At 41.1% G+C, this 25,652-nt stretch overlaps 2 protein-coding genes and 2 pseudogenes across 12 annotated transcripts in view; all 4 read left to right on the plus strand.

Annotated features, from left to right (window-relative positions):
• Window positions 1-9,528, plus strand: part of LOC120369807 (protocadherin beta-16-like) — a 73,315-nt gene extending 63,787 nt beyond the window's left edge. For 10 of the 11 annotated variants that reach the window (XM_039483469.1, XM_039483479.1, XM_039483474.1 and 7 more), the window contains one exon: window positions 5,443-6,453. In XM_039483469.1, the coding sequence (XP_039339403.1) occupies window positions 5,443-5,562 (120 nt within the window). In that variant the 3' untranslated portion in view covers window positions 5,563-6,453. Of the gene's footprint in view, window positions 1-5,442; window positions 6,454-9,493 lie in introns of those variants that run through there. The other variant, XR_005583446.1, reaches the window with a different exon arrangement.
• Window positions 9,529-17,166: 7,638 nt separating this feature from the next.
• LOC120370237 lies at window positions 17,167-18,036 on the plus strand (annotated as a pseudogene).
• A 15-nt stretch (window positions 18,037-18,051) lies between these two features.
• On the plus strand, window positions 18,052-19,384 carry LOC120370238 (annotated as a pseudogene).
• A 2,720-nt stretch (window positions 19,385-22,104) lies between these two features.
• LOC120369823 (protocadherin beta-1-like) lies at window positions 22,105-25,409 on the plus strand. The gene is given in 3 exon segments (XM_039483497.1): window positions 22,105-23,519; window positions 23,521-23,672; window positions 23,675-25,409. Coding segments are annotated over 3 exon segments (1,779 nt in total). The 5' UTR covers window positions 22,105-22,110; the 3' UTR covers window positions 23,893-25,409.
• The last annotated feature ends 243 nt before the right edge of the window (window positions 25,410-25,652 follow it).

Consider the following 25,652-nt stretch of genomic DNA (forward strand, 5'->3'; position numbering starts at 1 on the left):
AGCGGACCTCCCGCGGGCATGACTGCAGAGGGTCCGCTGGTCGCCCGGCTCGGTTGGACCTCCCGCAGCTGCGGACGGTTCGCAGGTCCGGCGCCTGCGGTTGAGCTGCCGCAGTCATGCCTGCGGGAGGTCCAGCCGAGCCGCGGGACCAGCGAACCGTCCGCAGTCATGCCTGCGGAAGGTCCGGGGCTCCGGTGGACCTCCCGCAGGCATGACTACGGCAGGTCCGCCGACCCAATCTGCCGCCCCCCCCGGGAAAGGGCCGCCCCACGCGCGTGCTTGCCGCGCTGGGGTCTGGAGCCGGCCCTGAATGTAAGCTACACCTTAGTTGTCCGGCAAACCCTTTTCTATGTGAGCAGCAAGCAGTGGCAGAGTTTTCAGTGAGGGGGATATTTATTGAAAGAATGGGCAATGATTGCTTAAATCCTGTAAAATCACCATCATTTCGAGCTTCATGAGCTTTTGTATCCATGACAATCAATGTGGATGTTATAGGCCAGTATTATATGCACACTGCAGTGGCAGTTAGTGGTATTAACAGGATTTTTATAGGCAGCAAGCGTGAGAAATGGGTGAAGAACGGAATAGAGTCCAGAGTCCAAGGAGAGGCAATAATCTAGAGCAACAAAGAAAACTAACTGTGTACAAGTAATTTCAGATTGTTATTGATATGTATATGTAGAAACACCGGTGGCTAGTACCTTGTCCAACAATGCTGAAAATACAGGGTCAGGTCCTCAGCTGTGGAAAAACTCCGATAGGCGCAACTGAGGCTGGGAGGAGGTGTAATTCAATATAAAGCAGCCGGGTTTGGTACCACTTAGCTCTCTGTTTTTGTGTTGAATGGATGGAAGTTTATAGCCCGTGGAAAGCAATAATAGTGTCTGTTTTGCATTATGAGATTGAATGTGTTTAATGATTGTAGGATAACACACAGGAGCCTGTATCCAAATGCATTCTCCTGACGTTACACTTGTTGGTGGATAATATTTATGTCCTCTCTGTGGTGAACTATGACATTGACTCATATTGTACTGTCCCTGAAGCAAATCCCGCAGGAAGAGAGGGCCCAGGAGATTCCACTTCATGGAGTTTGCTACCAATCTTACCCTCAGGTGGAGGGATGTATTAAGGGAGAAAAGGAAGGTGCACAAAGAATACAAGGAGTGTGGGTGGATGGGAGAAATAAATCTGACTCCTCAGAGGGGATGTTCCCCATCTTCTTCTCTGTAGCAGCCCCCTCCTCCCCTTTCTCTGTTTTCTCCATGGACAGAGGAAATCCAGAAGCCAAATCTGATGGAATCGTCACCTCCCGCTGGTCTTGCTTGAAGTATTTCTGCTGGTTTGGGGGGGGGCAGGCATTAGAATTAACTATAAAAATGGGGGAACGTGATGCAAAACTTAATACCCCCTATTCTACACACAGTGGCCAAATTCCATCATTTTCTGCTCCCTTCCACCTGAACAAATGTGAAGGAGCATCTAGCCTTTAGAAAATACAGAGAAAGCAGCTCAAGAATAAGTGCTGCCTTAATTCAGACTCTTCGTTTTCTTGATAATTGATACAACTAAAATGAGGTTTTATGGGCCTGGTGGTTGCAAAGAGTTTACAGATTCCCCTCCCTCCCCCCCAAAGAGAGAGAGAGAGAGTTACAATAATCAAGCAGTGTTTCAGATAGAGTTTGTCATTCAAGAATAATTTTGTGACACCAGTCCTAACAAATACCTTTAATCTAGGAACTTGCGGTTGTTGTGACTATTAGTAATGGCTAATTGGTGAAATATTATTACCATACATGAATATGTGTATAGCTTTTAAAAAAACCTATAGATTACAGAGTCTTTTTTCTCTGTAAAAATGAAATGAAGGTTTTAGATAGCTTAATCTACTGCCAAGAATCCTGAATTAATTAAAACAGAGATTTCTATTTGTGAAAGTAAAATGTACTCCCAGAGACATTTTAGTATAAATGGTCATTTCTAATTATTACCTAAAGATAACCTGGAATTCAACATAATTAATTAATTCTTTGTTTATAGTAATTTCTTTTGGGAGAACAGTCTGGATTTGGATACCTAAGATAGAATGGCAAAAGCTCCAAAAGAAAACCCACACTTCCCCTTCAGAAGATGTAAACAGCAAATACAAAACTTATATTAAAGACATCAATATGCCAGCTGGTGTAAATTAACATAGCACCACTGTAGTAAATGGTGGTGGGGGGAGAGCCAGTTTACAGCATAACAGCATCTGAGCATCTGGCACTTTGGCAGCCTTGATCATGAAAAAAATCAGAGTTTATGCTGGCACTTTATAGCGGCTATGCAGCATTCCTACAGAAAGTATTAACCAACAGTTGATTAGTTGCTATCAAAATAAGTTATTCTTAACTCTTACAAATCTATTTAAAAAAATTAAGACAGATCTAGTTGGTTATTGTTACTGCTAATGATCCTGGCCACAAATTTGCCCTGATTTTTCAGAGTCATTGAGTACCCATCACTCCCATTGAGTTCTGTGAGAGTTCTGGGTACTAAACAGTTCTGAAAACTAGGAATTGGACACACACAACCAATGACCACATTTGAACATTTTGGCTTAAACAAACATCAAGATAATGATCTTTTTGAATCAGCCACCTAAATTACAGTAAAGCTTTTCCGGATTTGTAATTGTAAACACCTCACAGGGGATGTAAGATGTACAATAGCATTCAACATCCCTGTGGTGAGAAGAACATCTCAACTGCCCAACACTGTGGCCTTTAATTTCAAAAGGGGGAACTATACAAAAATGAGGGGGTTAGTTAGACAAAAGTTAAAAGGTACAGTGACTAAAGTGAAATCCCTGCAAGTTGCGTGGGCCCTTTTTAAAGACACCATAATAGAGGCCCAACTTCAATGTATACCCCAAATTTAGAAAAACAGTAAAAGAACTAAAAAAGAGCCACTGTGGCTTAACAACCATGTAAAAGAAGCAGTGAGAGATAAAAAGACTTCCTTTAAAAAGTGGAAGTCAAATCCTAGTGAGGCAAATAGAAAGGAGCACAAACACTGCCAACTTAAGTGCAAGAGTGTCATAAGAAAAGCCAAAGAGGAGTTTGAAGAACGGCTAGCCAAAAACTCCAAAGGTAATAACAAAATGTTTTTTAAGTACATCAGAAGCAGGAAGCCTGCTAAACAACCAGTGGGGCCCCTTGATGATCAAAATTCAAAAGGAGCGCTTAAAGATGATAAAGTCATTGCGGAGAAACTAAATGGATTCTTTGCTTCAGTCTTCACGGCTGAGGATGTTAGGGAGATTCCCAAACCTGAGCTGGCTTTTGTAGGTGACAAATCTGAGGAACTGTCACAGATTGAAGTGTCACTAGAGGAGGTTTTGGAATTAATTGATAAACTCAACATTAACAAGTCACCGGGACCAGATGGCATTCACCCAAGAGTTCTGAAAGAACTCAAATGTGAAGATGCGGAACTATTAACTAAGGTTTGTAACCTGTCCTTTAAATCAGCTTCGGTACCCGATGACTGGAAGTTAGCTAATGTAACGCCAATATTTAAAAAGGGCTCTAGGGGTGATCCCGGCAATTACAGACCGGTAAGTCTAACGTCGGTACCGGGCAAATTAGTTGAAACAATAGTAAAGAATAAAATTGTCAGACACATAGAAAAACATAAACTCTTGAGCAATAGTCAACATGGTTTCTGTAAAGGGAAATCGTGTCTTACTAATCTATTAGAGTTCTTTGAAGGGGTCAACAAACATGTGGACAAGGGGGATCCGGTGGACATAGTGTACTTAGATTTCCAGAAAGCCTTTGACAAGGTCCCTCACCAAAGGCTCTTACGTAAATTAAGCTGTCATGGGATAAAAGGAAAGGTCCTTTCATGGATTGAGAACTGGTTAAAGGACAGGGAACAAAGGGTAGGAATTAATGGTAAATTCTCAGAATGGAGAGGGGTAACTAGTGGTGTTCCCAAGGGTCAGTCCTGGGACCAATCCTATTCAATTTATTCATAAATGATCTGGAGAAAGGGGTAAACAGTGAGGTGGCAAAGTTTGCAGATGATACTAAACTACTCAAGATAGTTAAGACCAAAGCAGATTGTGAAGAACTTCAAAAAGATCTCACAAAACTAAGTGATTGGGCAACAAAATGGCAAATGAAATTTAATGTGGATAAATGTAAAGTAATGCACATTGGAAAAAATAACCCCAACTATACATACAATATGATGGGGGCTAATTTAGCTACAACGAGTCAGGAAAAAGATCTTGGAGTTATCGTGGATAGTTCTCTGAAGATGTCCAAGCAGTGTGCAGAGGCAGTCAAAAAAGCAAACAGGATGTTAGGAATCATTAAATAGGGGATAGAGAATAAGACTGAGAATATATTATTGCCCTTATATAAATCCATGGTACGCCCACACCTCGAATACTGTGTACAGATGTGGTCTCCTCACCTCAAAAAAGATATTCTAGCACTAGAAAAGGTTCAGAAAAGAGCAACTAAAATGATTAGGGGTTTAGAGAGGGTCCCATATGAGGAAAGATTAAAGAGGCTAGGACTCTTCAGTTTGGAAAAGAGAAGACTAAGGGGGGACATGATAGAGGTATATAAAATCATGAGTGATGTTGAGAAAGTGGATAAGGAAAAGTTATTTACTTATTCCCATAATACAAGAACTAGGGGTCACCAAATGAAATTAATAGGCAGCAGGTTTAAAACAAATAAAAGGAAGTTCTTCTTCACGCAGCGCACAGTCAACTTGTGGAACTCCTTACCAGAGGAGGTTGTGAAGGCTAGGACTATAACAATGTTTAAAAGGGGACTGGATAAATTCATGGTGGCTAAGTCCATAAATGACTATTAGCCAGGATGGGTAAGAATGGTGTCCCTAGCCTCTGTTCATCAGAGGATGGAGATGGATGGCAGGAGAGAGATCACTTGATCATTGCCTGTTAGATTCACTCCCTCAGGGGCACCTGGCATTGGCCACTGTCGGTAGACAGATACTGGGCTAGATGGACCTTTGGTCTGACCCGGTACGGCCTTTCTTATGTTCTTATGTTCTTATGTTCCAGACAGTTTTTGAAAGACAGAAATACAAATAGAAATACAATGAAGTGGATATGGTTGTATTTGGCTTATCAAATTACATTTACTTCTGAATTTTCACATTGTAAAATTTCCCTCCAAGTTATATAGATACACAGTGCCATCTTTTAGGATTTCATTAAACATGAGCATTTATATTTTACGATGTAGGTACAGGCCAGATCCTGCTCCCATTGCAATCAATGACAAAACTTCTGTTGACTTCAAATAGAACGGTATCCCAGCCACAGTTCTGTAAGATTGCATGTCCCCCAGTGCGTATTAATGCCGCATTCTTCATAACAGCCAATAACGACACCACATCATTCTGTATTGTTTGCAGGGCAGAGCTTCTGTTTCTGAAGACTCCATACCCAGATCTTCAGGCGAAGGCTGTATTGTTAACAAGGTGATAGGGATAAATGAGAACTGTGATCAAAACGGTTGGCTTTCCTACCAATAGATGAGAACAACCAACTCTGTTCTGTTCAACTATCAGACACCATAAAGGAGAAATGAGAATCAAGAGGCTTATCGCCCTCCAAGAAACTTTCAAGAAGGTACAGGCCTTTTCTGTAAGAGATCAAGAATATGTATTTCTACATTATGTAATTCTTTATTCCTGGTTTTTCACCTAGACCTTTGTGTTTGTGGTATGGCTATTGAAGAAGAGCAACAGGAGCTCCTATAGCATGCTTTCTTTGTAGATTCCACCTAGCCCTTAGTGTATTATTATTAGAGCTTAACAACTTCTATTTTATCTAGATATAAAGGAAACATAATAAGTCAAACCTAAGCTTTAACAGTAGTTTATCATAAACCACCTTCCCTATGATTCTTCCTTATGGAGATGATTATGTAATAGTGTGTTGATTTTCTGAAACCTCTTTTCAATGTACAAGTTTAATGTTCAATGAAAATTAAGACTAAATTTCACTTACAAAGTAATTATGTATTAACAAATAGAAGCTGGTTAAATTAAAGCTACTTGGCTGCAATGTACATTGCATATTTGGTCGAGAGGTTGAGCTTTGTGTATATTGTAAAATATGTTTTTTCAAAATTGTAGTCTTTTTTTCTAACCATATGAAACTGAAACTAATAGTTATAAAACATTTTGAGATCCTTGCTTAAAAGATACCATAGAAGTGAAGAGTAATATTGCATTAGTAGTATGTTAGTAAAGTAGGTTCAAAGTGATACAATAAACTTTATACACTTTGTAATGTGTAATAAGTTAAGATAAATCCCTTTCCTTCTGTCTTCATTTAATTTCATTACCAAATATAATATTTAAGTTAAAGGGAACATGGTATAATTTTCCACATTGTTTACGAGGTTTTAAAAATTGAGTTTCTGGTACCCATACCACTAATAAAAACAATTATTAAAAGGGCTTTAGACTGACTTTTTTAACCATTGATTCTGAGGATTGGTAGCTGTGCTGCCAGATCAGGTTCTGTGAAGCAAAGTCATCAGGGGACATGTTCTTAAAGAACCGATTTCTAATGACCTGTTCTGGGGTCTAGTAGATGGGCTGTCTCTCCAGAACGTGAGGGCTTGTGGCCTGTGTATGCAGGAAGGAAGGCTATGAAATTTAACTCCATTGCTGGCAGGTGGAGAGGAAGGGAGTGTGGGAAAGTACAGATCTGTAAACATGTCCTCTTTTACATTAATGAGTCACTCCCAGGCAGCAAAGGAAATGAAGCTCCCATTGAAGTCAGGCAAACATTGGTTCCGTCTACAAATGTTCATTAGATGGGAGAAGTCGGGGAAATTTCTTCTGACATTTAACTAAAACATAAAAGGAATGAAAAATGTATCAGACAAATGAATACCTGGACCAATGTTTTTAAAAACTAGAGTTAAAAGGTAGGTTCTTAAATCCCCATACTGACACCTAAATAACAACCTAATTTTCCAAAGTGCTGAATGTCAGCACCTTCCATCGAAGCCAGTGTAATTGAGCCTGTTCAGCACCTTCAAACACTAGACCAATCCTTTGTAGGTGCCTAAATATGGTTTAAAAACCTAATTTCAGGCCATCATGTTTGAAAATCTTGAACCCCTGTACAAAACTGGACTGCAAGAGTCCCTCCCCTTTTCCAATGCCGAACTTCAAATGTGAGGGGAGGAGAATTTTGTTTTTTGCGTCTGCACTCAATAGATCTGTCATATTTTAGGGGGAATCCAGTACCTATAAACTATTAGCTGGGTATTCCCAGGGCCCATGGACATTTAACCTATTTGGCACTATTTTTACTATTGTGGGTGGCCTCTGGCAGTGTTTTAGTGCAGAGTTCCTTTTTGGGCACATAGCAGAAGTTTGTTGTCTTAAATTTCCCAATCTTGTATCTTCACTGAGCATAGGTTCTACCTGTTCCATTCAGGGATCCCACTTCTAGCTGACATTCTTCCATACTTTTCTGGATTCCTATTATACTTTCCTGTCCTTTATTCAGGAACGTTCAGTCTTTGGGAAATAGTCATAGCAATTTCCCCATATTTCCTGCTATAATTACGGAATTAGGGCCCAATGTTCCTCCATCAAAGTGAAAGGAATTTCTGACTTCAGTGGGAACAGGAATGTATTTACTCAGAACACTGGAAAATGCGATCAGGTTAGGGTTTAACATGCGATACATGCATGTAAGGAACCGTGTATTTTCAACATGCTATCACTGATTAAATAGAGCCTAGAAACACAGGAAATGATCCATCTGAAGATGGTGAAGTCATTGTTAGACTCTGTCATGACAGAAATATTCTGAAAAGCTGAGCAACTGCAATTGTGACTATCCCAGTATTGACTCATTCTCTGCCTGAGTTCATGGCTGCTTTTTCCCACCATCAGACACCACATATTGGAAGATGGGAGAGAGGATTTTCTCCATTCATTAGCACTTTCCTTTTAAGACTGTTGTTAAATGATTGACAGCTGATGGAACAGAAAAAACTATCAGAATATTATGTTTCCAACATATTTCGAAATTCTGTTAATTTTCCTAATGGTAATGGAAGCTCCTTACTCAGGGGCGCCATTCAGATTTTGGTTGGGGCGAGGAGCAGACTTTAACCACGATTTTGGCAGATAGGAGCACTGTATCTAATTCCTATATAAAAGAAAGAAAATTAAATAAATATTAAACCCACTCAGCTCTAATACTAACATGTTCTTACATCTTGTGGCAAGTCACTTAAGAGACATGGTTAGGTCTAAAATGTTAATGTATATTTTTACTTTGATACTAACTTTGTGGAGAGAGAGAGAGGCCTGGTCTATACTACTGAGTTAGGTTGAATTTGGCCACGTTAGGTCAATGTGACAATGACTGCATCCACACAACCAACCCCGTTCCGTCAACCTAAAGGGCTCTTAAAATCGACCTCTGTACTCCTCCCCGATGAGGGGAGTAGTGCTAAAATCGACCTAGCCAGGTACACAGGAAAAGCCCGGGGAACTTTTGAATTTCATTTCCTGTTTGGTCAGCATGGCAAACTCAGCAGCACTCAGCAGCACAGGTGACCGTGCAGTCCCACCAGAATCGTAGAGCGTAGAATGTTTCTATGCTCCCCCTATCATCTCCATCCCTGAGGTTATCGCAGATTAGAAGGCAAAAAACCCCCGCACTCGTGATGACATGTTTTCCAAGCTCATGCAGTCCTCCTGAACTGATAGGGCACAACTTAATGCATGGAGGCATTCAGTGGCAGAGGCCAGGGAGGAATTAAGTGAGCATGAAGAGCGGAGGCAGGACACAATGCTGAGGCTAATGGGGGAGCAAACGGACATGATGAAGCATCTGTTGGAGCTGCAGGAAAGCCAACAAGAGCACAGACCCCCATTGCATCCACTGTATCACTACCTACCCTCCTTCCCATGTTCCATAGCCTCCTCACCCAGATGCCCAAGAATGCAGGTGGGGAGGCTCCAGGCACCCAGCCACTCCAGTCCAGAAGATGGCCCAAGCAACAGAAGGCTGTCATTCAAACAGTTGATTTTTAGTGTGGCTACAATAAGCAATGTGACCTTGTCCTTCCCTCCTCCTCCACCCCACCTGGGCTACCTTGTCCATTATCTCATTTTTTCATTAATAAAGAAAGAATAATAGTTTAAAAAATAATAGTTACTTTATTTCAAAGTGGGGAGGGTGGTTGGCTTACAGAGAATTAAAATCAACAAAGGGGGCAGGTTTGCATCAAGGAGAAACACACACAACTGTCACACTGAAGCCTGGCCAGTCATGAAACTGGTTTTCAAAGCATCTCTGATGTGCAATACACCTTGCTGTGCTGTTCTAATTGCCCTGGTGTCTGGCTGCTCAAAATCGGACGCCAGGCAATTTGCCTCAACCTCCCACCCAGCCATAAACATCTCCCTCTTACTCTCACAGATATTATGGAGCACACAGCAAGCAGCAATAACAATGGGAATGTTGGTTGCACTGCGGTCTGACCAACAGCACCAGCGAGCTTTTAAACGTCCAAAGGCATGTTCTGCCACCATTCTGCACTTGCTCAGCCTATAGTTGAACTGCTCCTTACTACTATCCAGGCTTCATGAACGGATCCCCCTAGCAGGAGAGCAGGAGAGCAGAGCTGCAGTGGAAGCGGTGGACGAGGATGGTTAGCAGTCCTACTGCACCGTCTGCTGCCAGTAGCACCCAGGAGGACCAGAAAGGATCCCCCGAGCTCATTGCTGGGGAGCAAGAGAGCAGAGTTACAGGAGAGCAGGAGAGCAGAGTTGCAGCGGAAGCGGTGGAGCCGTACACCATACCCCGGAGGTTGCTAGGAGCCGTGCAGGGAAGACATTCCCAGACCCCCCGGCCAACCTACATGTCCAACAAGGATGGTTAGCAGTCCTACTGCACTGTCTGCTGTGAAGGCAAGGTGCTGCTGCTATGTAGCAATGCCAGCTGCTGCAGGTGCTTCTGTGTCGAATGCTTTGAGGTCCGGGTAGGGCAAGGTACCTCGGCCAAGGCAAAAGAGAAAGAGCTTTGGAGCTGTTACATGTGTCAACCACAGAAGTGCTATGGAGTGTTACAGCTCCGACCAGACTGGAATGTACAGCTGCAAGACTTCTTCACCAGTGACAAAGGACAGGAATATGATGCACCTAAAATCTAAAAAGGCCCACACATTTCCCAGAGTCACTACCCTTGATAACAGAACGTCAATGACTGCATTGGCTACTTGGATCACTCCAGCCCACACAGTAGACTTGCCCACAACAGCAACGGTGAGCTGAGCAGGTTCCATGCTTGCCGTGATATGGCATCTGCATCTGCATCGGTAAAAAAGGAAAAAACAAAAAAAAATGTGTCTGTTGTTGGAGGGAGGGAGGAGGGAGATGGATGACTGTACCCCCACCACCCACCCAATTTTTTTCCCCCCAGGCACTGGGGCTAATAATCAAGAATGGAATGGGTGGTGGCAGAGGGAACTGTGGGGATGGATAGCCACAGTGCCACACTCCATAAGTTGATGCTACATGGTAGTGAGCACGCACTCCATGAATTTATGTTGTTTAGTGTGGATATCAAAATCAAAAATAAAAAAAAAAATAAAAAAAAAAATAATTGATAAAATTTTTTTGTTTTGAGAGAGAGAGAGAGAGAGAGAGAGAGACCCTGTGAGGACTTCTGGGTTCTATCTCAGCTCTGTGAGGGGAATGCAGTCTATTGGGTTACTGGGGGGAAGAGGGGAGGAGAAGAGAGATATATATATATATAATAAGAATGGCATGGCCATATACTGTCAGAGGTCCCATGGTCCCATCCCCCTATCCTGTCTTCCAACAGTGGTCAATACCAGGTGCTTCAGAGGGAATGACCAGAACAGGAATTCATGGAATTATTCATCCCCTGTCACCTAGTCCCAGGTTATGGCAAACAGAAGCTGGGGATACTCAGAACACGGTGTTGTATCCCTGCCCATCCTGACTAATAGCCATTGATGGACCTATCCTCCATGCACTTATCTAGTTCTTTTTTGAACCCTGTTATAGTTTTGGCCTTTACAACATTCCCTGGCAAAGAGTTCCATAGGTTGACTGTAAAGAAATACTTCCTTTTGTTTGTTTTAAATCTGCTGTCTATTAATTTCATTGGTTGACCCCTAGTTCTTGTGTTATATGAAGGAATAAATAACATTTCTGTATTCATTTTTTTACACCATACATGATTTTATAGACCTCTATCATATGCCCCCTTAGTCATCTCTTTTCCAAGATGAAAGGCCCCAGTCTTTTTAATCTCTCCTCAAACAGAAGCTGTTCCATACCCCTAATAATTTCTGTTGCCCTTCTCTAACTTTTTCAAATCCAACATATATTTTTTTGAGTTGGGGTTGTCAAGGTTCCTTCCCCACTGTGAACTTTAGGGTACAGATGTGGGGACCTGCATGGACACTTCTAAGCTTAATTACCAGCTTAGATCTGGTATCGCTGCCACCACTCCCAAGCACTAATTCTCTTCCCTGGATAGCCTTGAGAGACTCTTCACCAATTCCCTGGTGAACACAGATCCAAACCCCTTGGATCTTAAAACAAGGAGAAATTAACCATCCCCCCTCCTTTCTCCCACCAACTCCTGGTGGATCCAGATCCAACCCCCTTGGATCTAAAAACAAGGAAAAAAATCAATCAGGTATTAAGAAAAAAGGCTTTTAATTAAAGAAAATAAAGGTAAAAGAAAACCCTCTGGGAGAGATTAGCATATCAACTACTCTCACAGACAACAGATTCAAACACAGAGGATGTTCCCCTGGGCAAAAACTTAGTACACACAAGAATACCCAAATTTTGATAATTCCCTTAATGGTACCAAGACAAGTTACAAATAAAATAAACATAAACCTATTTATTCCCTTCTAAAACTTACTACTCTGATAAGAGGCTGGTTCCTTGATCTTTTTCTTTCCCGCTGAAACTGAAACTCTAAACAAAGGAAAACTTCCCTCCTTCCTTTTGAAACATCTTGTTCCCCCATTGGTTCCTCTGGTCAGGTGTCAGCTAGGCTAGGTGAACTTTTTAACTCTTTACAGGTAAAAGAGGTATTAACCCTTAACTATCTGTTTATGACAGGGATGATCAGATCTTCAGGCAGTATTCAATATGTGGGAATGCCATGGATTTATATAGAGGCAATATGATATTTTCTGTCCTTTTATCCATCCCTTTTCTAACGATTCCCAATATTCTGATATTTTTGATTGCCACTGCACATTGAGCAGATGTTTTCAGAGAACTAGCTGCAATGACTCCAAGATCTTTTTCTTGATGGCTAACAGCTAATTTAGACCCCATCATTTTGTATGTATAGTTGGGATTATGTTTTGCATTTATGAATACTGAATTTCATCTGCCTCAACCAGTTTTGTGAAATCCTTTTATAACTCTTTGCAGTCAGCTTTGTTTTTAACTATCTTGAGTAATTTTGTATGGTCTGCAAATTTTGCCACCTCACTGTTTACCCCTTTTTCCAGATCATTTATGAATACGTTGAATAGGACTGGTCTCAGTACAGACCCCTGGGGGACACCATATTTACCTCTCTCCATTATGAAAACTGACCCTTTGTTTCCTTATCTTTTAACTGGAGCGCCTGGTAACACTTTCATGATCAGCTAGGGATCCTTAATTTAATTTAATTACAAGCTTTTTTGTTATCCTAATCACCCTGCCTCTGTTTATAAACAAACTTCCTGCCCCAAGGGCCAAAGGTGGGAGCAGCATAGAACTCATGTTCCACACTCAACTGTGTTGCAGTTAAAAGCTCCTTTTGCGGCTAGGGCATGGGCAGTGAGCAGATCTCCAATAGGAAATTGGGGGAGGGGGTAGGCAAGAGCTCTCACCTGCCCCTCTGAATGATACCCCTGTCCTTATGCAAAGTTATCTGTCCTGTTGGTGGGTTTTCAAGTGCCATGTAATCATTTTATCAAATTAAGAGAATGCTCTAAAGAAGCAGAACAGGGTTATTAGCTAAAGCCTGTGCTGTTTTAAATTATATTTCTATTTCTGTTAGTGGTAGTGGTATTTAGAAGGTTCAGTATTTGAACCACAATAAATATCTGAGTAATATTAAGGTGGGGAGTCTCTACTTTCTGTTCCTTATCAAGTTTGTGAGAAATTGGTCAAAGTCATCATTAAATTTCTGTACTGCTTGTGACTGTGTGAACAGTAAGAACAAATTAATTCAGAAGCTATTTCCAGGACCTGGTCAAAAAGAATCAATGAGAAAACCTACTCTTGGATTTGTGGATATTAATTATTTAATATCTGTAAAACTTTTGAAGATGAAATGTGCTGCAGAAGTACAACTATTATTATAGATAATTAGATTTGTGCATAAATATTTGTCCAACATACCTGGATAAAGGATATGAAAGTACATGTATGCTTCCTTGCTATTCCCTTGTAATAATGTAACTGGATTGCGTACTGTAGCAATAGTCTTGGAGGGTTCCTAATGATGGTGTAGCCAGGAGGGCTTGGCTTCCTTGACCACGGGATGCTGTTCCAGGAAGAAGAACTGCTAAACATAGATGGGGTCCACCTATCGAGGAAGAAGAAGAGCATATTTGGCTACAGCACCTAGTGAGGAGGGCTTTAAATTAGGTTCAACAGGGACAGGTGACCAAAGCCCACAGGTAAGTAAAAAACATGGAGACCTGGGAGAAGGGTTGTAATCTGGGAGGAGCATGGGCTGTTATAACAAAAATAAGGGAGAGACAAGATAGAACTGTGGGGGTGGGAAATCAAATCAGTATCTTAGATGTCTGTATACTATACTATATATGCGAAGTATGGGGAATAAGCAGGAAGAACTTGAAATGTTAGTAAATAAACACAACTATGACATAGCTGGTAATATGGAGACTTGGTGGGATAATATGCATGACTGGAATATTGGTATAGAAGGATACAACTTGCTCAGGAAGGACAGGCAGGGGAAAAAGGGAGGAGCTGTTGCCTTATATATTAAAAATTTATACACTTGGACTGAGGTTGAGATAGAAATAAGAGACAAACTTGTTGAAAGTCTCTGGGTAAGGATAAAAGGGGTAAAAACAAGGGTGATGTCATGGTTGGGGTCTACTACAGACCACCAAACCAGAAAGAAGAGGTGGATGAAGCTTTTTTTAAACTAACAAAATCAACCAAATTAGAGGACTTGATGGTGATGGAGGATTTCAACTACCCAGACATCTGTTGGGAAAATAACACAGCAGGGCACAGATAATCCAGCAAGTTCTTGGAATGTATTGGAGACAATTTTTTTTATTTCAGAAGGTGAAGAAAGCTACTGGGGGGGCTGTTCTAGATTTGATTTTGACAAATAGGGAGGAACTGGCTGAGAATTTGCAAGTGGAGGCAACTTGGGTGAAAGTGATCATGAAATTATAGAGTTCATGATTCAAAGGAATGGTAGGAGGGAGAACAGCACAATAAAGACAATGGATTCCAAGAAGGCAGACTTTAGCAAACTCAGGGAGTTGGTAGGTAAAATACCATGTGAAGCAAGTCTAAGGGAAAAAACAAAGACAGTTGGCAGTTTTTCAAAGAGACATTATTAAGGGCACAGGAGCAAACTATCCGACTGCATAGGAAAGATAGGAAGTATGGTAAGATACCATCCTGGATTAACCAGGAGATCTTTAATGATCTAAAATGCAAAAAAAAGAGTCCTACAAAAAGTGGAAACTCAGTCAAATTACAAAGGATGAATATAACAAATTACACAAGTATGTAGGGACAATATTAGAAAAGCTGAGGCACAAAACGAGATCAAACTAGCTAGGGACATAAAAGGAAACAATAAAACATTCTACAAATAAATTCGAAGCAAGAGGAAGACCAAGGATAGAGTAGGCCTGTTACTCAATGAGGGGGGAATGACAATAACAGAAAATGTGGAAATGGCAGAGGTGCTTAATGACTTCTTTGTTTCGGTTTTCACTAAGAAGGTTTGTGGTGATTGGACATCTAACACAGTGAATGCCAGTGAAAATGAGGTAGGATCAGAGTCTAAAATAGGGAAAGAACAAGTCAAAAATTACTTAGACAAGATAGATGTCTTCAAATCCCCAGGGCCTGATTAAATGCATCCCAGAATTCTCAAGGAGCTGACTGAGGAGCTATCTGAGCCATTATCAATTATCTTTGAAAAGTCATGGAAGATGGGAGGCATTCCAGAAGACGAAAAGGGCAAATATAGTGCCCATCTATAAAAAGGGAAATGAGGACAACCCCGGGGAATTATAGACCAGTCAGCTTAATTTCTGTACCTGGAAAGATAATGGAGCAAATAATTAAGCAATCAATTTTCAAACACCTAGAAGAAAATAAAGTGATAAATAACAGTCAGCATGGATTTGTCAAGAACAAATCATGTCAAACCAACCAATAGCTTTCTTTGGTGGGGTAACAAGCCTTGTAGATAGGGGCAGAACCAGCTCTAGGTACCAGCAAAGCAAGCACGTCCTTGAGGCGGCACAGTTCCAGGGGCAGCCATTCTTTTTTTTGCTTGGGCAGTGGTGCTCTCGGAGCTTGGGGTGGCAAATTTTTTGCTTGAGGACGTAAAAAACCTAGATCCAGCCCTGTATAGGGGGAAGCGGGAGACATGGCATATCTTGACTTTAGTAAGGCTTTTGATACTGTCTTGCATGACCTTTTCATAAACAAACTAGGGAAATACAGCCTAGATAGAGACACTACAAGCTGGGTGCATAACTGGTTGGAAAATCATTCCCAGAGAATAGTTATCAGTGGTTCACAGTCATGCTGGAAGGGCATAAAGAGTGGGGTCCCTCAGGGATCAGTTCTGGGTCCGGTTCTGTTCAATATCTTCATCAATTATTTAGATAATGGCACGGAGAGTACACTTCTGAAGTTTGTAGACGATACCAAGCTGGGAGGGGTTGCAAGTGCTTTGGAGGATAGGGTTAAAATTCAAAATGATCTGGACAAACTGGAGAAATGGTCTGGAGAAACCAGAGAAATGGTAAATATGATTAAATTCAATAAGGACAAATGCAAAGTACTTCACTTAGGAAGGAACAATCAGTTGCACACATATAAAATCGGAAATGACTGCTTAGGAAGGAGTACTGCAGAAAGGGATCTGGGGGTCATAGTGGATCACAAGCTAAATATAAGTCAACAGTGTTAACACCGTTGCAAAAAAAGCAAACATCATTCTGGGATGTATTGACAGGAGTATTGTAAGCAAGACACAAGAAGTAATTCTTCCACTCTGCGCTGATTAGGCCTCAACTGAAGTATTCTGTCCAGATCTGGGCACCACATTTCAGGAAAGATTTGGACAAATTGGAGAAAGTCCAGAGAAGAGCAAAAAAAATGATTAAAGGTCTAGAGAACATGACCAATGAGGGAAGATTGAAAAGAAGACTGAGAGGGGACATGATAACAGTTTTCAAGTACATGAAAGGTTGTTACAAGGAGGAGGGAGAAAAATTGCTCTTTTTAACCGTGGAGGATAGGACAAGAAGCAATGGGCTTAAATTGTAGCAAGGGTGGTTTAGGTTGTATATTAGGAAAAACTTCCTAACTGAGCACTGGAGTAAATTGCTTAGGGAGGTTGTAGAATCTCCATCATAAGAGCAGGTTGGACAAACACAGGTCAGAGATGGTCTAGATAATACTTAGTCCTGCTTCAAGTGCAGGGGACTGAACTAGATGACTTCTCGAGGTCCCTTCCAGTTCCTCATTCTATGATGATAATCTTTAAAATTAGCTTGGATCTGAAAGCAAAGGTGCTGTTTGAGACTCTAGGTGGCGCTGTTACTAAAGGTGGGGCTGAAAGAGAGCTACGGAATAATAGTGTATCAAGGCGGTGTTAGGAAGAATCTCCTCACAGGGAGCATCCCCGAGATAAAAGACGAACAGTCCTTTCTGAAGAAAGATAATTAGGTATCTATCTAAAACCGAATTGTTTTACCCCGCACACATACTGTAAATCAAACTATTGCTCCGGTACCACAGGAACTATTTTTAGGCATCAGAACAGGGTTGTATTTTAGATCAGACCCGGGAATGGCTGGCGGAATGGGGAACCACATCAGAAAAAGGAAAGTACTGTCTTTCTTTCTGTATCTTTGCTTGTCCGGAGCGCTGTGTGGGGTGATCTGCTATTCCGTGCCTGAAGAACAGGACATCATGTCCGTAGCTGCCCGTAGGGAAACTGCTCGCAGGGCCCGGCTGATTTCACAAAATAGCAAAAAGTATTTTCAGCTCATCACCGGCTCAGGGGATGTGATAATAAAGGAGAAAATAGACCGTGAACATCTGTGCGGACAGACTGACCCGTGTTTGTATAGTATTGGAAAATCCATTGCAGCTGCATCGTTTTGAGGTGAAGACAGAATGTGAATGACAATTCCCCTAGTTTCCGAAAGAAAGAATTTATGTTCGAAATTCCAGAACTGACCCAGAAAAATACCCGCTTTCCCCTGGAAAACAAATGCCATCCAGAACTGCACGATTAGCCCCAATGAACATTTCCGGCTGTATGCGCAAGCTAGAGGAGACAGTAGTAAATATGCTGAACTGGTATTAGAAAAAAACATTAGATCGGGAGGAGCAGCCAGAATTTAATTTGATTCTCACCGCTTCTGAGGGGACGGGAGCGGGGAAGGCCTTCCCCAGAAGACCGGCACAGCTCACATACGAGTTGTTGTTCTGGATATCAGTGGTAACACCCCTGGCTTTAGTCAGTTCCTGTACAAAGTGCATGCATTTGAAAATGTTCCTAAATACCAAATAATTTGCAAACTATCTGCTACAAACATGGACGAAGGAACAAACAGCCAGATAACATATTCTTTTAACGAGATCTCAGAAAGAAGTCAACACATTTTTGCAAGAGATTCTGTGACAGGAGAAAAAAAAGTGATAGTGGAGGTGGGTTTCGAATAGGACTAGACCCATGAGATGAAAATCAGAACTCAGGCTGGAGAGGGTCTGTCTGCACACTGCAGAGTCCTCGTGGAGATTGTGGATGTGAATGCCAATCACCCAGAAATTGCAATAATGTAACGTCTCTGAACAGCCCGATACCAGAAGACGGTGGTTGCGCTTTTTAGTGTGAGACACCGAGACTCGGTAGATAATGGAGAACTACTTGCTCCATCCAAGAGAATCTTCCGTTTGCTGTTACGCTCTGGTGAGTGATAAGGCTCCGGACAGAGAGAAGTTATCAGAGTATAAGGTAACCATTACGGCTATGGATGCTGGGGTCTCGCAACCTAATCACTCAGGAGACCATCACGATGCAAATTTCAGATATCAATGAAAACGCACCGGCGTTCAAACATCCTATCTCATATCTATAAGGGAAAACAAGAATCCATCCATATTGACTGGAAATGTAAAGGCCACTGATTTAGATTCAGAGCAAAATGCCAAAGTGATCTATTAAATATTACCAGATCAGAAAGGAATCTTCCCTTTATCCTCTTACTTTTCCGTCAATTCTGAGAATGGCAACGTCTACATTCTGCGATCCGTGGGTTATGAACAGATAAGAGGTTTCCGGGTTGCAGTGAGATGGCGGGTCCCCTCCACGAAGCTCTGAAGTCAATGTCCGAGTTGTGATAATTGATGAAAATGACAACGCCCCCTTCATTTTATACCCTCTACAGAACAGCAGCTCCTCTGCTAATGACCTGGTTCCCAGATCGGCGGAGGCGGGTTACCTGGTGACGAAGGTGGTGGCTGTGGATGAAGATTCCGGTCAGAATTCTTGGCTTTCCTACCAGCTGCTAAAGGCCACAGACCCAGTGCTGTTCAGTGTGGGATCTCAAAATGGAGAGGTAAAAGCCACAAGGATAATAACAGTCCGAGATACCGTGAAGCAAAAACTTATTGCGCTTGTCAGAGACAACGGAGAATCGCCACTTTCTTCATCAGTAACACTAAATATACTTCTAGTGGATGGATTTCAGATGGTTATAAGCAATCTGTTGATGCAGCAAAGGGAGCAGAAGATGAGCAGGAAACACGTTGACTATGTATTTAGTAATGTCATTGTCTTTAGTTTCATTTCTTTTTTCTAATTTCAGTAATCATTTTTATAATTATTAAGATATACAAGAGAAGAAACTGTAGAGACAAATATTTTTGTGCTTCTGGTCATTTTTATGGAGATGTAAATTTCCAGAATAATTTGGTAGATGTAACAGGTAATGGAACTTTGTCCCGAGGTTATGGCTATGAAGTTTGTTTAGCATCTGGATCAGGAACCGGTGAATTCAAATTCCTCTGATCCATTATCCCCTCCCAGTCTTCCAGAACAGCAATTTAATGGAAAAACGAATTCGGATTTTCCTATGAACTCTACCAAGGGAAACGAAATGAAGTCATCTAGTCAGGTAAGAATATTATAATAATTTTGAAAGCAAAAATATTGATTTTTCCATCAGTTACTTGCCTCTTTAATGTACAGGAATTAATAAGTGAATTTGAAAATGCTTAAACCTTTTACATAGATATTCTTAATTTTCTATAGCTATGTTATTGATTGATCATTTACAATAAAATTTTCTTCTTTTCCCTGTGTTAATTAACATAGGTGCCTATAAAGAAAATTCCTTCATGGTTTAGTTTTTGTAATTTTGAAGAATATTGGTAAATGATAATGTCTGTATATGATTGTCTTCGAATGTATAAACTTTTATATTTTAATATGTTAATAGTGTTAATTATGGACTGTTTGTGTCATCGGCTAGTAAAGCACAAAGCAGAATCCCTAAAAAGGGAGAAAGGACTAGAACATATGTAATGTATGGACAGTTTGCGAAAAATTGAAATAGTTTCATCTGTAAATATGGGTACAGCAAAATGTGTGGAGACAAATTCATTCTGATGTCCATGTAGTCACAGCAGGTATGACCTTGATATGTAAGTGATCATCCAGTTACATAATAACTGTCCAGATGTTGGTAAAGGGTCTATGTCTACTTTATGAGTAATAGAATTGTATTTAGAAGGAGAAAAGTTTCGGAAGCCAAGTAGATACAAATAAAAATTAAAATACATGTTAGCACATGAAACTGCTAGTACAGGTTTGATTCATAGCCAACAGGGGTCCTGTTGGCAAAAAAGGTGATCAGATTCTTCTGAGCTTCACCTCTAAAATAAACTGCAAGAATGTGGGTCACCAAAATGTGACACAGTAGATTGTGTAGATCTATGATCTTCTCCTTTATTCTCCAAAGAAGGAAATATTTTAAAAGGCCGACATTTGAGTTGTCATTGGGTATCTGTGCGCTAACTCTTCACTGAGATGAATGGGGCAGTTCACAACACTCTCAGATCTATTATTTCAGCTTCTCTGCAGACTCGCATAGGCATCTCTGTATCGGTTACGCTGAGTTAATATATTTTTGGTTTTCTTTGAAACTGTAACTGCTAGAGATTTGCTTATTCCTAAAGGAAATCTGAGATTCTGAAGAAGATAGTAGCCTGAGAAAAATACCGCTATACTTTGAAGCTACCTATAGGTCCCATCTCAACTTTTCAATGAATCGGGAAGTGATTATTTGTTCTAGATCCATTTCAAGGGATCTCCCTGATGCATAGGCTGCTTCTGCCGTATCAGTCGAGGTATTACAAAGCAAACACAAATACTAACCCCCGCAAGTGCAGAGCCGTGGGCCTGGTTTAAGAAGTGTATAACCATCTACCCCGAATTGAATTTAGATTCCGGGAAAATATAGAAAATATTTAGATAAAGGAAAACTGTCCACAGGATGAAGTAGTGATTTCAGATAAAATCCCTAACTAATATTAGGAGTTTAGATCTAAGCATGTTTGTTTGTTTGTTTGTTTGTTTTAAATAAGTCGTTCAAATACATTATGAAACGCATTTGGCATCGTACAGGTCAATATCTGGGAATGGGTAAGGGAAGTTTCTTAGGCGTATTGGACCAAATTTATTCCGGCTGTAATCTCATTGAGGTCAATGGAGTTACACAAGGGATAAATTTATAACGAAAACAAAAAGAGTATATTTTATTTCCTTCATTACCCCTCCCACTTGAAATCAGTGTGGCGGAAAAAGTACCTCAAAGAGAAACGTTAAAATTAATCGTTTTTACAATAAATCATGCTGATATCAAGTGTCTGTTTAATCTTTTTAATATAATAAGGCTACTCGTATTTATTTGTTTCGAATTGTACATTATTCTATTTCAGATTTCATTAAATATTTTATTGCGGTTATGTCTGACGATATGAAATGTATAAACCATTTTTACATTGAAAATATCTCAGTAATTTTTAATACAGACCCTTGGTGGCGCTGCTCACCACAAAGGCGAAGAAAGAGAACTGCGGCTCTGGGTGACTCCATTAGTCAGAGACAGCGTCTCTCAGCCAGGCAAGGAAACAGACTATAATAAATGCGTTGTCCAGAATGTGAACTGCGCTGTTCCTGAAAGAACTTCAGATGGAGACGGCAAAGATTCTTGTCTGTAAGCGCGACTAAGGGACGCTGAAATATATGTAAAGAGAGAACAGGTCTCTGTAGAAGAGGTTCGGTTACAAGGAAACATGGGGAGGAGAAATAGTGAGAAAGGCCTGACATGGCAGGTTCTGTCTCTGATCCTTTTTCTCTGTGTGCCGGAGGTGAGAACTGAAACGCTTCGGTATGCTGTGACTGAAGAAACAGGAAGCGGGTCTTTCGTGACGAATATTGCAAAGGATTTGGGGCTGAAAGGCGAGAAACTGTCCGCTCGGCGGGCCCGGATTATTTCTGAAGGGGAAAAACAGTATTTTCAGCTCGACCGCAGCACTGGGGATTTGTTTGTACAAGAACAAATAGACCGAGAGGAGCTCTGCGGGCAGATCGACCCTTGCCTGGTGCATTTTGAGATATTGCTGCAGAGTCCACTACAGTCCTACCGAGCTGAGGTAAGCGTTTATGATATAAATGACCATTCGCCGGTGTTCTTAAATAATGAATTTGTCCTAAAGATCTCGGAAAGTACTATGCCTGGAAACCGGTTTTTACTGGAGAGTGCCCAGGATTTAGATGTGAGCAACAACAGTCTCCAGAATTACAGCATTAGCTCTAATGACTATTTTCAGATTTATACTCGGGATCGCAGTGACGGCAGAAAGTACGCAGAGCTGGTGCTGGATAAACCCCTGGACCGTGAGGAGAAGCCGGAGATCAGTTTCACACTCATAGCTATCGATGGTGGTTCCCCGCCGCTGTCGGGTACAGCCCGAATTCGAGTTATGGTTCTAGATATAAACGATAATCATCCGGTGTTTTCTCGGCTTCTTTATAAAGTCCAGATTTTGGAAAATACACTTGAAGATTAATTGTTAGCTACAGTCTCTGCTACCGATTTAGACGAAGGAATTAATGGGGAAATATCCTATTCCATTATTCAAAATTCAGAGGAAAATCGCCAAACTTTTAAGATAAATCCTGTCACCGGGGAAATTCGACTCAAGCGGCCATTGGATTTTGAAGACAGGGAAAACTATGAGATAGACATACAGGGCATGGACGGCGGGGGTCTGTCTGCAAACTGCAAAGTCCTGGTGGAATTGCTGGATATGAATGACAATGCTCCGGAGGTGACCATAACATCCCTTACCAGCCCTATCCCCGAGAACTCCCAGCAGGGGAGAGTGATGGCTCTGTTCAGCGTCAGGGACCGGGACTCCGGCGATAATGGGAAAACGGTCTGCTCCATAGAGGACGAGCTGCCTTTTACTGTCAGAAAAATATCAAAAAATTCCTACTCTCTGGTGACTGAAGGCGCACTGGATCGTGAGAGACTATCGGAGTACAACATAACAATCACTGCTCAGGATTTGGGATCTCCCAGTCTCGCTAGTGCAGTGACAATCACCGTGAAAATATCAGATATTAATGACAATTCTCCCGGGTTTAATGAAGCGTCATACACTATGTATATAAGAGAAAACAACGGCCCAGGGATAAAGATTGGCGAAGTCAGTGCTATTGATTCGGACTCAGAGCAGAATGCCAAAGTGACATACTCTCTATTGCCTGCTGAGGTAGGTGGCCTTCCGCTTCTCTCTTATATCTCCATAAACTCGGAAAATGGGAATGTGTACGCTCTGCGATCCATGGATTATGAACAGATAAGAGAGTTCCAGGTCACAGTGAGAGCTGCAGATGGCGGGTCCCCTCCACTAAGCTCTGAAGTCATTGTCCGGGTTGTGATAATTGATGACAATGACAACTCCCCCTTCATTTTATACCCTCTGCAGAACAGCAGCTCCCAGGCTAATGACCTGGTTCCCAGGTCGGCGGAGGCGGGTTACCTGGTGACGAAGGTGGTGGCTGTGGATGGAGATTCCCGTCAGAATTCTTGGCTTTCCTACCAGCTGCTGAAGGCCACAGACCCAAGTCTCTTCAGAACCACTCCTATCAACCACAGCGACGCTAAATTTTCTTGTGGTGGATGGATTTTCAGATCCGTTTTTGCAGATTTTTGAGGTACCCAGCGAAGAAGAGAAGGACAGCACATTGACTACATATTTAGTGATAGCGCTGGCTATGATTTCATTCATTTTTTATTTTCGATAGTAGTATTTGTAATTATTAAGGGATGTAAAAGGCGAAATTTTAGTGAAAAATATAACTCGGTTTGTGGCAATTTTTATGGCGCTAACGGCTTCCGCGGTGATTTAGTAGGTGCCAGTGGACCCGGAATCCTACCCCAGCCGTGCCATTATGAAGTCTGTTTGACAAACGGATCGAGTAACAGCGAGTTTAAATTTCTCTGACCAATAATCCCTAGTTTTATTGCTCGGAATTCTGAAATAGACAAGATCAGAGTCAATCATTTTCTTAATAATTCCCATGCGGGTATTCAGATAGAATCAGTGAGTCAGGACAGAATATCCGCTTGTGTTGATTAATATTTAATTTTCCAAATTTGCTTTGATGCTTGTTAGTAAGAGTTTAACAGAATTTTAAGCAATCTGAGTGTGCATAGTAATAATTTAGCCATATATATCCCTACTGGTCAATCTTCACGCCCTTGCCTTGTGCTTTAATTATGAATATTCCTCTTCTCATAGAAATCCGATGATGATGATGATGATGATTGATGATGATGATGATGATGATTGATGATGGCGATGTCCTTGTGTATACAGATATTATTTTAGATTAGTGATTTTGGTTAAATTTTCGAGAGCGACAGAAATGCCTAAATCACTTTTGAAAATGGGACTTCCTTTAAAATAACTTAGTCACTTTTGAAAATGTTAGCCTTTGTTGCGAAACTGTAGTATTGTGTGGGATGAAGAACATGTAACACTGTCAGCTCCACTGAAGTCTCGATAAAATTATTCCACTTTGAACTCTGCTTGATAAGATTCATGAGGTCACTTAGTTCCATGAATTAACATGTAATGCAATTTACGTGTAAAATCTTTTCATGTAGAAAAAGATGAGGAAAATTCCAGACTGATTCCCTATAGGACTGGAATGTAGGGATCGCCATTATCTGGAAAGACATGAAATGCCATTTCTTAGCTTATCCACCGGGAGTGTGGAACTCATGGAACAACACTGTTCCCCAGATATCGAATGTATCATATATGTCTGGATCAAAATTTTCCAGATGGGGGCCTAAACACAGGCAAGCAAACCCATATTCAGGCACCCGAATAAAAGTAGCCTTTTTTCTGGGTTTCCATTTTCTTTAGTGGGAGTTGAAAGAACGCTGTAACTTGGAAAGTTAGACCACGCCTCTAAGGTACCGAACTTTAAACACTTGTTTTTCAGACCGTTACCCTCGCCTTTAATTTCTCCATTGACGGTTGAGCTCACAACCACCTTTGGAAACTCTTTCAAATTTCTTCATATTATTTCCGTTAAAAACAAATCTGACCTTTAACATATGTTCTTCGATATGGATCATACCCCTAACATGTTTATATTCACACTAGAGGTATGACCCTTTCCAGGTTTAGCTGTGGCCCTCACAATTATTCACTTCTTAACATGGTTTACCAAACACTGAGGGAGATTTACCCGCCAGATATCTCTGGCTAATATAATGGTCACTGACCACTAGCACGTTTAGCACTGAAATTATGGCATATAATCCCAACAGTCATATCTTGTGTGTGTGTTCATCTCTTGGTTAAATTTTGTAGTTGTTCACATCATTATTCACTCAAATTAAACGTCTCTGTGTTAAATTAGCACACATCAGGAGTAAGATTAAGCAATTTGAAGTGAAATAACTGGAGTGTATTGTGACTGCACGTTCTGTTCCCTAAACGCAATAAAATCTATATTTCCCTTGCTTCAAGTTAATAATACCACTACTTCTCGCTCGCTGTTTCCTGCTTAATTATGCGGATGCTTCTATATCATATTTTTAGGGAATTATACATAGTCACCACTACTTCCCTGTCTTTTATTTTCTCTTTGCTCTGGACCTCTCTTGTTGGGGCTGATTTTCCAACCTTTGTTCATTTTCTGCTCTCCCTTGAACGCTCCACCTAAACCAAAGTGGAACCAGACTGCT

Source organism: Mauremys reevesii, linkage group 8, assembly GCF_016161935.1.
Source record: "Mauremys reevesii isolate NIE-2019 linkage group 8, ASM1616193v1, whole genome shotgun sequence".
Classification (NCBI taxonomy): Eukaryota; Metazoa; Chordata; order Testudines; family Geoemydidae; genus Mauremys; species Mauremys reevesii.